At 50.1% G+C, this 14887-nt stretch overlaps 1 protein-coding gene across 4 annotated transcripts in view; it reads right to left on the reverse strand.

Annotated features, from left to right (window-relative positions):
* LOC140427052 (organic cation/carnitine transporter 2-like) overlaps nucleotides 1-14887 on the reverse strand; it is a 214434-nt gene that overhangs the window by 139850 nt on the left and 59697 nt on the right. For all 4 annotated transcript variants that reach the window (XM_072512503.1, XM_072512502.1, XM_072512500.1 and 1 more), the window contains exon 4: nucleotides 4861-5032. In XM_072512503.1, the coding sequence (XP_072368604.1) occupies nucleotides 4861-5032 (172 nt within the window). The remainder of the gene's footprint in view (nucleotides 1-4860; nucleotides 5033-14887) is intronic.

The raw sequence follows: 14887 nt of genomic DNA on the forward strand, positions 1-14887 counted from the left end.
CGATGGACTGAATGGCCAACGTGTTTGGCCCAGTCCCGTCGGCGTGGATTACTCACCTCCCACACGGCAGGACCTGGAATGTAAGTGTACGGGGGCCGTCCTGGGGGGATGCGACCCCGGGGGGGGGGCCCGCACGGTGGCCTGGCCCACGATCGGGGCCTACCGATCGACGGGTGGGCTAGTTCTGTGGGGGCCTATGTTACTCCGCGCCGGGCCCCTGTAGGGCTCCGCCATATTGCCCAGGGGCCGGCGTGGAGAAGGGAAATCTTGCGCATGTGCGGAAATACGCCGGCTGCTCCGCACATGCGCGGACTCACGCGGGCCGATCGGCGCTGGCTGGAGCTGCGGGAACCACTCTGGCGACACCCTAGCCTCCTAGAGAGGGGAGAATTCCTCACTTTCGGGGGCCTTTGACACTGGAGTGGTTGACGCCTGTTTTCACGCCGGCGTGGGGACATAGCCCCATTATTGGAGAATCCCGCCTGTGGTGTCAGTCCGAGGACATTGGACGTAGTCGGTGGCACGGAGGAAAGGGAGGTCACCGAGATGGAGTTCAGCGGCGGGGAAGGAAGTGAGACCCCGCCTAGTAGCAGATCCCATGACACGTATGTGGATAACCCCCACACCCTCCTCACCCCCCTCAACCCACACCCCCTCACCCCTCAACCCACACCCTCTCACCACTCACCCCCCTAACCCACACACCCCTCAATCCACACCCCCTCACCCCCCTCAACCAACACACCCCTCACCCCCCTCTCAATCCTCACCCCCCTCAACTCTGCCAGACCCCGCCCCCCCTCACCCCTACCCCCAGCCTCCTCCCCCTGACCCAGCGATGTTGGAGCATCCCGATTTGGCTTCAAACCAGTGCCGACCGCAATTTTAACTTTGGAGGCTATTCTCCGCCCACCGCATTTTGCAATTTCTCCGTCGGAAAGTGGAGAATCCCGCCCCTTATATCTGGTGTTGACATTGTCCATGGGTGGGGAGTGTGTGGGACTCACAAGTACACTTAGAGATCGGGGCACCCGAGCAAAATGGTGGCCCGATCTCTGAGGAGCCGGTCTGGCTAGCAGGTTCAGCTCACCAGTGATGAAATTAATTCTAAGCGTAGGCTAAACCACTGAGAAACTCCCCAGAGCCCAGAAAAGTAACTGTGTGGTTAGATAGGGGTGGGGACCTCGCAGGCTCAGAAATTCCCAGCAAACCCTGCCAAGAATGACACTTTGAAACTTTTCCATTGGATCAGGCCCTCTGTTGCCATCTTCAATGCCACCCTCCACGTGCGACCCGTGGGGGCCGCCATCTTGGAATCACCCCGCTGCCTCCCGGAACCCCTGCTCACCAGATCATATGCTGGCCTCCGCTACCCTCAATCAGCCCACCCACCTTCCGAAGCTCGCCTCCATCACCCTCGACCAATCTCGGCTTCATCACCTCACTAAATCCATGATGGCCGTCCGGATCAACGGCCACGAGACAACATGCCTCTTCGACTCGGGGAGCACGGAGAGTTTCATTCACCCAGATACGGTACGGCGCTGTTCCCTCCCAATTTTACCCGCGACCCAGAAAACCTCCCTGGCTTCCGAATCACATTCCGTGAAGTCCGTGGGTACTGTGTCACAACCCTTACAGTACGGGACGTCGAGTACAAAAATTTCAAGCTCTACATCCTCCCCCAACTCGGCGCTGCCCTACTACTAGGTCTAGATTTCCAATGCCACCTCAAAAGTCTTACCTTGGAGTTCGATGGACCGCTGCCCCCTCTCACCGTCTGTAGCCTCTCAACCGTTAAGGTCGCCCCACCCCCGTTCTTTGCTAACCTCACCCCGGACTGTAAGCCCGTCGCCACTAGGAGAAGACAGTGCTCGGGACAAGGCCTTTATCAGGTCAGAGGTCCAGCGACTCCTGCGGGAAGGGACCATAGAGGCCAGTACTAGCCCCTGGAGAGCCCAAGTGGTGGTCGTCAAAACTGGGGAGAAGCACCGGATGGTCATCGACTACAGTCAGACCATCAACCGGTACACGCAGCTCGATACGTACCCTCTCCCCTGCCTATCTGGCATGGTCAATCAGATTGCGCAGTACCGAGTCTTCTCCACTATTGACTTGAAGTCCGCGTACCACCAGCTCCCTATCTGCCCGGAGGACCGCCAATACACTGCCATCGAGGCAGATGGCCGCCTCTACCACTTCCTCAGGGTCCCCTTCGGCATCTCCAATGGAGTCACGGTCTTCCAACGGGAGATGGACCAAATGGTTGACCAGTACTGGCTACGGGCCATGTTCCCATATCTGGATAATGTCACCATCTGCAGCCATGACCAGCAGGACCATGACGCTAACCTCCAACATTTCCTCCACACCGCCAAGCTCCTTAACCTAACATACAATAAAGAGAAATGCATTTTCCGCACAACCCGCCTAGCCATCCTTGGCTACGTTGTGGAAAACGGAGTGCTAGGGCCCGATCCCGACCGCATGCGCCCCCTCCTGGAACTTCCACTCTCCCACTGCCCCAAGGACCTGAAGAGATGCCTGGGGTTCTTTTCCTATTATGCCCAGTGGGTATGTCACAATTATGCGGACAAGGCCCGCCCACTCATTAAATCCACCATTTTCCCCTGAAGGCTGAGGCCCGCCTGGCCTTCAACCGCATCAAAACATGTATTGCCAAAGCCACGATGCACGCAGTAGACGAGTCCATCCCGTTCCAAGTGGAGAGCGATGTGTCTGACTTTGCTCTATACGCTACCCTCAACCAGGCGGACAGGCCCGTGGCTTTCTTCTCCCGTACCCTCCAGGGCTCCGAAATTCGGCACTCCTCCGTCGAAAAGGAAGCCCAGGCCATTGTGGAAGCTGTGCGACATTGGAAGCATTATCTGTCCGGCAGGCGATTCACTGTCCTCACTGACCAACGGATGATTGCCTTCATGTTTAACAATACGCAGTGGGGCAAGATCAAGAATGGATCGAACTCTCCACCTATAATTATGATATCTTGTATCGACCTGGGAAGCTCAATGAGCCCCCAGATGCCCTATCCCGCAGTACATGTGCCAATGCACAAGTAGACCGACTTCGGGCCCTCCACAATGACCTCTGTCACTCGGGGGTCACCTGTTTTTTCCATTTTATCAAGGCCCGCAACCTGCCTTACTCCATCGAGGAGGTCAGGACCATTACCAGGGACTGCCAGGTCTGCGCAGAGTGCAAACCGCACTTCTATCAGCCGGATAGAGCACACCTGGTAAAGGCCTCCCGCCCCTTTGAGCGCCTCAGCATTGATTCCAAAGGGCCCCTCCCCTCCACTGACCGTAATGTGTACACTCTGAACTTCATTGATGAGTACTCACTTTTCCCTTTCGCAATCCCATGCCCTGACATGACCTCTGCCACAGTCATCAAGGCCCTGCATGGCCTCTTCACCTTGTTCGGTTTCCCCACTTCCATCCATAGCGATCGGGGTTCCTCCTTCATCAGTGATGAGCTGCGTCAGTTCCTGCTTAGCAAGGGCATCGCCTCAAGCAGGACTACCAACTACAACCTCCGGGGAAATGGACAGGTGGAGAGGGAGAACATGACGGTCTGGAAGGTTGTCCTTCTTGCCGTACGGTTTAGAAGTCTCCCTGTCTCCCGCTGGCAGGAGGTCCTTCCCGATACACTCCACTCCATCCGGTCACTCCTGTGTACCGCCACCAATGTGACCCCTCATGAGAGGATGTTTGTCTTCCCCAGAAAGTCCACCTCAGGGGTATTGCTCCCGTCCTGGCTGACGGTTCCAGGGCCGTCCTCCTCCGAAAGCATGCGAGGAGTCACAAGTTGGATCCCCTGGTCGAACGGGTCCTTCTCCTCCATGCTAACCCCCAATATGCCTACGTGGCACACCATGACGGGCGGGAGGACACAGTCTCTCATTTGGGACTTGGCACCCGCAGGTTCCCCAGCAACCATCACCACTACCCCCGACTCTACACTGTCTCCCTCCGTTGCTACTCACGACTCTACACCGTCTCCCTCCATTGCGACTTATCCAGAAGACGACACGCTCCTGGATACGCAGGCCTCAACACTTCATCCGACACCAATGTCCTCACCACAGCCGGGACTGAGGTGATCATAGCGGAAGGTCATTGCCCCCGGCAGACTCGATCTCTAATTCAACCCATCCACTTCACCCCCGCCGGACTCTTTTTTAACAGGGGGTGAATGTGGTCAACCACTGTATTATATTGTACTTACTGTTCTTACTTATGGTACTTACTGTTCTTACTGTTTGTTACATGTCTGGGTTTGTCCCTGCTGGCTCCGCCCCTCAGGTTCAAGTATAAAGGTAGCTAACCTCCAGCCCCGCCCTCATTCTGGGACCGGCTGCCAGCAGGTGTCTTTTAGCTGATTAAAGCCATAGTTTACTCTTCCGACTCTCGTCTGTCGTCATTGATGGTACATTAGTACCTATGGCTGGACTTTGTCGTTTCCTGAGTGTCAATCACGAATCCGGCGAATCCCATACCGTTTCCCATTGGAATCGAATCTGTTCCACGTGGGGCAGGTACGAGCCCCCGAACGGTCGTTGAATTGGACCAGGTACGGAGCCAGTTTTGCTGCCATAGAATTCCACGAATTCTGCCCGGTGTCAACACCCAAGAATGAAGAACATGGCCGCCGGTCTTCCATCGTTGTCAAGCAGCCATCACCATACCTCTTTAATAAACTGTCAGTGCTGATCCCCAACCTTTTCCTTCTGGAATCAATTTCCCCATTGATTTCCTTCTGGAATCAATAGCAGACGTTAACGGCAATAAAGGCTCTTACCTAATGGTGACATTGGTTAAAGTTGCAATTCCTACCTACCACCACAAGGGAACGTACAGGAGCCCAGACAGAGCCAGGATTAAGAGCAACATCGGCCAGCTTCGTATGAAGTATGCAATCAAAGGCAGGATCATGTAGCCAGTTGCAAAGGAAATACAAGCTCCCACTGTACAGAATACAATTCGAATAGATTTCCCAAGGAGTTCTGATCCTGTAAGAAGAGAATAGAGAATTGTCAGATAGAGGATCTGAAAGAAATCAGTGTTCATAAAAAAAAGCTCTGGAGAAATTAATGGAATTAGAAGTTGATTAAATCCCTGATGATCTACATTCCAGGGCATTGAAAGAGGTGGTTGTCGAGATCATGAATATATTGGTGATCATCTTGTAAAATACTATACATTCTGGAACAGTGCCTGAAGATTGTAAAGTAGAAAATGTCATCCCACTTTTTGAAGAAAGAATACTGGAAACCTCAGACCTGTTAGCCTGTCATTAGTAGCAAAAAGTGTGATGATTGGGCACTGAGAAAATAATGGAGAGATTGGGCAGAGTCAGCATGGATTTATGAAAAGGAAATCTCATGTTTGATAAACCTGCTGGAGTTTTTTTGAGGATGTGTTTTTTTGAGGGGCAGCACAGCGGCACAATGTTTAGCACTGCTGCCTCTTAGCGCCAGGGGCCCGGGCTCAATTCCGGACGCAGGTGACTATCCGTGTGGAGTTTGTACTTTAACAATAATAATAATAACTTATTGTCACAAGTAGGCTTCAATGAAGTTACTGTGAAAAGCCCCTAGTTGCCATATTCTGGCGCCTGTTCGAGGAGGCCAGTACAGGAATTGAACCTGCGCTGCTGGCCTTGTTCTACATTACAAGCCAGCTGTTTAGCTCACTGTGCTAAACCAGATACTTTCCCCCTATGTCTGCGTGGGCTTCCTCCGGATGCTCCAGTTTCCACCTACAGTCCAAAGATTTGCAGGTTAGGTGGATTGGCTGTGCTAAATTGCCCCTTAGTACCCAGGGATGTACAAGTTAGAATAAAGGGATAGGGCGGGGGTTTGGGCCTAGGTAGGGTGCTCTTTCAGAGGGCCAGTGCAGGCTCCTTCTGCACTTTCGGAATTCTATGTTATTAGTAGAATAGCTAAAGGAGAACTACTGGCAGTTCTTTGAAGAGATAACAAATAGGTTAGACCAAGGAGAGCCAATGGATGTTATCTATCTTGACTTCCAAAAGGCCTTTGATAAGGTGCCTCACGGGAGACTGCTGAGTAAAATAAGGGCCCATGGTATTCGAGGCAAGGTACTAACATGGATTGACGATTGGCTGTCAGGCAGAAGGCAGAGAGTTGGGATAAAAGGTTCTTTTTCGGTATCGCAACCGGTGACGAGTGGTGTCCCACAGGGTTCAGTGTTGGGGCCACAGCTGTTCTCTTTATATATTAACGATCTAGATGACGGGACTGGGGGCATTCTGGCTAAGTTTGCCGATGATACAAAGATAGGTGGAGGGGCAGGTAGTATGGAGGAGGTGGGGAGGCTGCAGAAAGATTTAGACAGTTTAGGAGAGTGGTCCAAGAAATGACTGATGAAATTCAACGTGGGCAAGTGCGAGGTCTTGCACTTTGGAAAAAAGAATAGAGGCATGGACTATTTTCTAAACGGTGACAAAATTCATAATGCTGAAGTGCAAAGGGACTTGGGAGTCCTAGTCCAGGATTCTCTAAAGGTAAACTTGCAGGTTGAGTCCGTAATTAAGAAAGCAAATGCAATGTTGTCATTCATCTCAAGAGGCTTGGAATATAAAAGCAGGGATGTACTTCTGAAGCTTTATAAAGCATTAGTTAGGCCCCATTTAGAATACTGTGAGCAATTTTGGGCCCCACACCTCAGGAAGGACATACTGGCACTGGAGCGGGTCCAGCGGAGATTCACACGGATGATCCCAGGAATGGTAGGCCTAACATACGATGAACGTCTGAGGATCCTGGGATTATATTCATTGGAGTTTAGGAGGTTGAGGGGAGATCTAATAGAAACTTACAAGATAATGAATGGCTTAGATAGGGTGGATGTAGGGAAGTTGTTTCCATTAGCAGGGGAGACTAGGACCCGGGGGCACAGCCTTAGAATAAAAGGGAGTCACTTTAGAACAGAGATGAGGAGAAATTTCTTCAGCCAGAGAGTGGTGGGTCTGTGGAATTCATTGCCACAGAGGGCGGTGGAGGCCAGGACGTTGAGTGTCTTTAAGACAGAAGTTGATAAATTCTTGATTTCTCGAGGAATTAAGGGCTATGGAGAGAGAGCGGGTAAATGGAGTTGAAATCAGCCATGATTGAATGGTGGAGTGGACTCGATGGGCCGAATGGCCTTACTTCCGCTCCTATGTCTTATGGTCTTCTGGTCTTATGGATCTTCAGGTTTTGGATAAGGCCCCATACAAGAGGTTAGTAAGCAAAATTCGAGCACATGGGATTGAGGGAAATATTCTGGCATGGAGTGAGGATTGGTTAATGGACAGAAATCAAAGGGATAAATTGATCATTCTCAAGTTGGCAGGCTGTGACTAGTGGCAGTCCGCAAGGATCAATATTTGGGCCCAAGCTATTCACAACCTATATCAATTATTTGATTGTGGGGGCTAAATATAATGTCTGGGATTCTCCATTCCCTCCGCTAAGATTAGGAGTCCCGATCATGCAGAGAATCTCGTGGCGGGGCAAAATCGGGATTTGCGGCGGGCGGCAAACTGGTCGCGAACCTTCCCGATGGCCATGCAAATAACTCATAAGAACTAGTTTGTTTTTCAGTGGTGGGCAGGTTGCACCACTCACGAGCCAAGAGGGATGTTCCAGCATGCCCCCCCACCCCCCCCCCCCCAGCTGAGAGTCCCGCTGATGTGACTGGTCGCAAGTATTTAGGTGCATGGACCTGGCGTCTTGCAATCCTTGCAATGAACATGCGGACTCCACACAGACAGCGACCCAAGCTGGGAATCGAAGGTGGGACTCTGGCGCTGTGAAACAACAGTGCTACCCACTGTGCTACTGTGCAGCCCTATAAGGGCGTGATCTTCCCAAACGGCAATAAAAGTACCCGCGTGTTTCCTGGCGCTTGCAGTGCCGAGAAACACATGTCTATTAAACGCGACTCGCTTTGAATAAGGGGGCTGAACGGGGAATCCTCCCTGTTTTTTACAACGGGCTGCTCCGCCCACCGGAACTCTCCTTTGTAGCAAGAGATCGGGACGGCGTTTTTAAATTTCAACCTTCACAACATAAGTTCATAAGTCTATCTAATCTCTCTTTAAAACTAAAACTCTCCAGCCCAGGCAGCATTGGGTAACTCTCCACTGCACCCTTTCCACAGCTATCACATCCCTCCTAAAATGTGGATTCCACAACTGCACATAATACCCTTGCTGAGGTCTAACTTAACCTACCTGCTCTTAAACTCTATGCGTTACATATAACTCCATGCCTTAGTACACCATATGCCTTCTTAACCACTGTACCCACCTGCCCTGCTACCTTAAGGGACCGGTGTACATACACACCAAAGTCCCTCTGATCCTCAGTGCTTCCGAGGGTCATGCCATTCACCATGTATTCCCTTGCCTTGTTTGTCCTGCCCAAGTGCATCACCTGACACTTATCCAGATTGAATTCTATTTCCACTGATCAGCCTATCAGACCAGACCATCTATATCATTCTATAATGAACGACTATCCTCCTCACTATTTAACCACACAATTTTCTTAACAGCCGCAAACTTACTGATCAACCCTCCTACATTCGTATCTAAATCATAACAATCTTTATTGTCACAAGTAGGCTTACATTAACACTGCAATTAAGTTACTGTGAAAAAACCCTCGTCGCCACCTTCCGGCAATTTTCGGGTACACAGAGGGAGAATTCAGAATGTCCAAATTACCTAACAAGCACGTCTTTCGGGACTTGTGGGAAGAAAATGGAGCACCCGGAGGAAACCCACGCAGACACAGGGAGAACGTGCAGACTCCGCACAGACAGTGACCCAAGCCAGGAATCGAACCTGGGACCCTGCCGCTGTGAAGCAACAGTCCTAACGACGGCACTACCGTGCTGCCCAAATCATGACTTCAGGGTCCTGAAGCCCTCAGGAAAATGCAGCCTGACAATTTCAATTCTCATACTCCACCCGACATGAACTAAAGGTCATCTGGAACACTGCTGCCCATGTCCTGATTGCACCAAGTCCCATTTATGTTAATAGTGGTTAATTATGTTGTTAAAAATACATACATACAAATGATGGGCACTGTTTGATTAAAGACTAAGGGCAAAATCTCCTTCTGCAACTGGTGGTCACCGCCATGGAATGCTTCATCAGCCTGAAACAATGTTGGGTTGGATTCTCCGTTTCTCAGACTAAGTGTTGACACCGGCCAGGATTCGTGGAGTTCGAGCAAAACTGGCACCGCATCTGAACCGATTCAGCTACTGTTGAGGTACTATGGCCTGCGCCACGTGGAACACAATCGTTTCCAATGAGAAACGGTGCCAGTTCGCCGGTTTCGTGATTGACATTCAGGAGGCTGACAAGCTGCAGCCGCATATACACACTTCACTCCCAACACACCATCCTAGCCAACAAAATGGCAGCAAGATGCGCGGCAACACACTTCACCGACGTCGAGTTGGAGACCCTCCTGGACGCCGTGGAGGAGAAGCGGGCCACCCTCTACCCCAGCCTGGGAAGGAGACGGCAAGCCACCGCAATTTGCCGTGCCTGGGCGCAGGTGGCAGAGGCCATTAGCGTTGTGGGTAACACCATCTAGACTGGACTGCAGTGCCGGAAAAAACTGCATGACCTCCTCAGTGCGGCCAGGGTGAGTAGGCAGCACTGTGCCCCGGCACAAACCCCCGTCCCACACACCCATAACCCGATGCCCCCCAACCCAGAGGGGGCCTTAACCCCCACCCTGCACCACATGCCGGCACCCATACCGGCCGCCATGGCCGGGTGTCCTGACCACTGAGGCCACCAGCTATCCACCCCTTCGGCTGCATGTGTTGAACTGTCTAACACTGTCCTTTTCCGTTTGCACACCCCCCGGGCCTGGAGAAGGCCGGCCATAACCGCCGAGAGCGGGAGAAAACTGGAGAGAGAACGCCGGACCTGCAGCCTCTGACCATGGCAGAGCAGAGTGCCCTGGACGTGGTTGGCGGCCCGGAGGAAAGGGAGGTTGTCGGGGTGGAGTTCGGCTGCGAGCGACGAAGTGAGACCCTGCTGAGTTGCGGTTCCCCGTGACACAAATGCCAATACCCCCCCTCCCCCCAACACCACCACCTTCACCACCACCCCTACCTCCACACCTCCCTCACTTCCACCCCACCCCCACACTCAGTACTTGTTGGCCATTGAAAGAGTGTTCAAGATGTGGTTCAACAGACTGACAAACAGCTTGGGAATCCTTTGGCCACTATTCACCAAAGGGAACATTATTTTAATTTAAGTGAAAAGTTTCGTTGAAAATCTTGTCTTTTTGTTACAGTGCTCCTTTAACGGGTTGTTAACCTGTTCCATAGTTAATTCGTTTACTTTTATTGGAACTCAACAGAGTTTAAGAGGGGGCAGCACGGTAGCATTGTGGATAGCACAATTGCTTCACAGCTCCAGGGTCCCAGGTTCGATTCCGGCTTGGGTCACTGTCTGTGCGGAGTCTGCACATCCTCCCCGTGTGTGCGTGGGTTTCCTCCGGGTGCTCCGGTTTCCTCCCACAGTCCAAAGATGTGCAGGTTAGGTGGATTGGCCATGATAAATTGCCCTTAGTGTCCAAAATTGCCCTTAGTGCTGGGTGGGGTTACTGGGTTATGGGGATAGGGTGGAGGTGTTGACCTTGGGTAGGGTGCTCTTTCCAAGAGCCGGTGCAGACACGATGGGCTGAATGGCCTCCTTCTGCACTGTAAATTCTATGATAATCATCTATGATGTAACTGGGTTAGCATTGTTAGGTGGCAGGGATCTGTAAGGCTGCATTGTGTGAATCTGGAAAGTGAGCTGGTGTTGTAATGTTGGCTCTGAGATATTTACGGGGCGGGATTTTCCGATCCCTCAGCCGGGTGTTTCTCGGCGGTGTGCCGTTCGCTGGCAGCGGGATTCTATCCTCCCGCCGCTTGTCAATCCGATTTCCCATTGAAACCAACACACGCTGCTGTGAAAACCACTGGCGGTGGGAAAAGTGAATCGCAACGGCCAGAGACCAGCAATCGCTATCTTGTGGTTTGTGAAATTCAGCCAACTGGGCAGGGCTAACTTCAAATAGAACACACTTCAGAAGAGCAGTTTATTACAGTCCTACTTTCTAGTTTCCAGGAACACCTTTCTTCCCTTTGGACACCCTTTGGCTGTTGCTGCTGAAACTGGAGCCTGAGGCCTAGGAATCTGAAACCTACAAGGGTGAGAAATCCTACGCTACTCTCTGCCCATATTTGGAGGAGAAGATGGGAGAAGGAACATCAGATTCAGGATATGTTATTCTCTAAGTATGAATAAAGATTGTAGATTTCCAGTTAACACAAATACTTTATTCAATGGGTTTGTTCTGTTTCCAGAGCTTAACTAGATATAATACAGTCAAGAGGTATGACCAGTGAAGCTAAGGTAAGCTGCCTATGCTGAGCTGTCTCTGTCTGCTGCTGCTCCCTAGCCCTGTGCTTCTGAAAGAGGCGGATCCTCCCTTGGGCTGGACCTTTTATATCCGTCTCTGATGCTGCCCGCTAGTGATGCTGTGGCTGTTACATCTGTGCTGCAGTCCCTGGTGTATGTGCAGGTGTATGTACAGATGTACAGATCACTACATTCACCCCCCCCCCTTTTATTGGACATGCTTTCTAGACTGGCCTCAAGAAAACTGTACATAACAAGTGGTGAGAATATGCAAATCTGCACACTGTGAAAATGATAAAAGTAATACAGAAACAATTAACTGTGTTGTGAGTCCATCGTGAGAAATGTCCATATTCGTCTTGTGCGTGTGTTGAAGTGTCGTTACAAATCTAGCCGGTCGGGTGCCTTACTGCTGCTGCTGGAGCGTCTTAACGGTGGTAGTAGGGATGATGGTTTGATGTCATCAAGAGTACTGTCTGGCATTGTGTGGCAAGGAATGTCCTGTGGACAAATGGACTCGGTCAAGTCCAGTGTGGAAAATACTGGCGTTGTAGGTCGAATCTCTAATAGATCCCGTTGGTTACGGTGAAAAAGTACTCCCGCAAATGATTTGACAATGTAGGACCGCGGTGCCTCCTGCCTGATCACCATGGCTAACTCAGACCATCTGCCTTCTGGGTCCCTGATTCTGATGGTGTCACCTATTGTCAGTGGCTTGAGTGGGATCGCATGTTGATCGTAATATAGTTTTTGTTTGGAGCATAGTGCCCGCATGTCGTCGAGAACCAGTGCTGCTTTCGGAATGTGACTCGGTTGCTTTGCTGATGAGCTGTTTTATGATGTGGACACCTTTTTCCCCTTTTCCATTTGATTGTGGGTAGCGATTCTGTGTCGCACCGTTGTCTGACCTCGACTTTTTCCTGTGTTTGTGGTATTGATTCTGTATGTCATCGTTTGTGAAAGCTGTTTTCCTTGTTTGTTCTGGAGCAGATGTGAATTTGTGAGATTCTTTATCATGCCATGTCATGTTTGTAGTCTTGTCATTGTTTCGCAGTGTGCTGTGGCATTGTCCTCCACGTGCAGAGTTGTACCATGTTGTACAGGTCGTTGTTTCATTGTTGTCGTTTCTGTCTTTGTTGTTTGCGTTGTCGTTCTTGTTGTTGTTGTTCTTGTTGTTTTTGTCACGCTTGTTGATTCTGTTTTGTTGTTTTCGCTTTTATTCTTGTTCTTTTTCTTGTCGTGCTTGTTGTTTCTGGGATGCTTCTTGTTGCTTTTGTCGTTCTTGTTGCGCTGCATGTTGTTTTTGTTGTTGCTCTTGCTTCTGCTGTGCTTCTTGCAGTTTTTGTTCTTGTTGCGCTCAGTGAGTGTGCCATGTGGATGATTTGAGTCATTATCACAGTTATTGGTGTCAGTGTCCGATGTGGTATCTGCTACATTGTGCGTATCTTCTTGAGAATTGTGAGAATGATCTGATGTTGCATTTATGTTGGTGACATCAGTCATTTGTGGTGGATTCGATTCCTCTTCTTTGCTTACTTGGTACTCCTCTTCTCGAGTCATTTCAGGTTCACTTGAGACATCATTGAATTCTTGGTGCTCCTTTTTTGGAGTCATTTCAGGTTCATTTGAATCATCTGTGATCTCTTGGTGCTCCTTTTCTGGAGTCAAAATCTTCACGATTTCATTTTGTTGTGGGTCGTAATGCTCCTTTTCTGGAGTCAAAATCTTCAAGATTTCTATTGATGTGGTCTCTCTGGACTCATGGGTGGCTGTCCTCTGATTATTGAGTGTTTCTGTGCAGACGAGCTGAGATATGTCAGTCTCGCTGTGATCCTGCACATCCTGTATGGGAATTGTGATTTCTTCGTCACTTGTCTCACATACAGAGGGTAGACATTCAGTGTCTTCTTCTGGTGGCTCAAATAAGCTTGATAGATCTTCATGCATGGCGTTCGCTATGGAGTATTTGCTTGCTTCCATTTTTGAGTCTGTCACCGAGCTGTCTGTGGAGGCTTGCGTCACTCTCTTTGTGGAGTCCTTCATCGCTCTCTCTGTGGAGTCCTTCATCGCTCTCTCTGTGGAGTCTGTCATCGCTCTCTCTGTGGAGTCTGTCATCGCTCTCTCTGTGGAGTCTGTCATCGCTCTCTTTGTGGAGTCGTGCAGTGTTCTCGCTGTAGAGTCGATCTGTGCTCTCTCAACGGAGTCGTTCTGTGCTCTCTGTGTGGCGTCTTCTTCATCTTGGGTATTACTGTCATCCAATGTATCGACGATCTGCCATGGCACCATGGTATTGGATTAATCTACCATGAGAAGAGTCGTATTGAGCTTTTCAACCGTGTTGCTGATGCTGTGATCAGGATCTCTGAATAACTCAGCCATGTCTGAGCAGTATTGTGTGTATTGTTCGTTGGACAAATCATCGCTTTTTGTTTCGGAGTTGTGATCGTTCTCTTCATGTTCAATGAACAAATCATCTTCTTGTGTGGAGGCTGGGACCCTTCATGGTGCGTGGACCACTCTCTGTTTCTTGGCGTCAGGCCGCAGCATAATCCTGCACTCACGAGTCGGGATGTCATATATGCTGGGCTGAAGATTCCCCATTCTGAAAAACTCATCGTCGGGGTCTTCATGGTACAACATCTCTAGGTGCGGTTCGGATTTGGTACTGGGGTAGCCATCTCCCAAGATTAAATCTTTGTCTGAATCGTAGTCTACAAGGACCATATCATCTTCTAGGGCGGTGCTAACTGTTTGTTCCAGGGTGTTGTGAAAGTTATTTTCAACTGCTGGTGTAAGTTTGGGCATTCTTCTGTCTTTTGAGGCAAGAAAATTGGGTTTTGCAGCTTTAAAATTCTTTTTGTTAATTTTCGTGCATTTCCCTTTTAAGTGGGCGTGGGCTTGGTCCTCTGACGTCATGGCGCTCGTGACGTCATGCATAGGACTCGATTGCCCATGCGCACACCGAGTTTCCTGTACTGCGCCTTCTTTTCGCAACTGAGCATGTGCGGCTCCTTTCTCAAGATGGCTGCCGCTCAGAACCTCTGTCTTTCTCCGATTCAACACTGCCTCTGCCTCGTGGTGAGTGTTTGCGCCATTTTTACCGATTTTGTTTTTTAAATGATGATTTTCTGTTTGTAGAGACTCAAAGTACTGATTTTGGGTGTGATCACTGGGGTGAGCGCAGTAAGAAGTCTTACAACACCAGGTTAAAGTCCAACAGGTTTGTTTCGATGTCACTAGCTTTCGGAGTGCTGCTCCTTCCTCAGGTGAATGAAGAGGTATGTTCCAGAAACATATATATAGACAGATTCAAAGATGCCAGACAATGCTTGGAATGCGAGCATTAGCAGGTGATTAAATCTTTACAGATCCAGAGATGGGGTAAACCCAGGTTAAAGAAGTGTGAATTGTG

This window comes from Scyliorhinus torazame, chromosome 7 (genome assembly GCF_047496885.1).
Source record: "Scyliorhinus torazame isolate Kashiwa2021f chromosome 7, sScyTor2.1, whole genome shotgun sequence".
NCBI classification, from domain to species: Eukaryota; Metazoa; Chordata; class Chondrichthyes; order Carcharhiniformes; family Scyliorhinidae; genus Scyliorhinus; species Scyliorhinus torazame.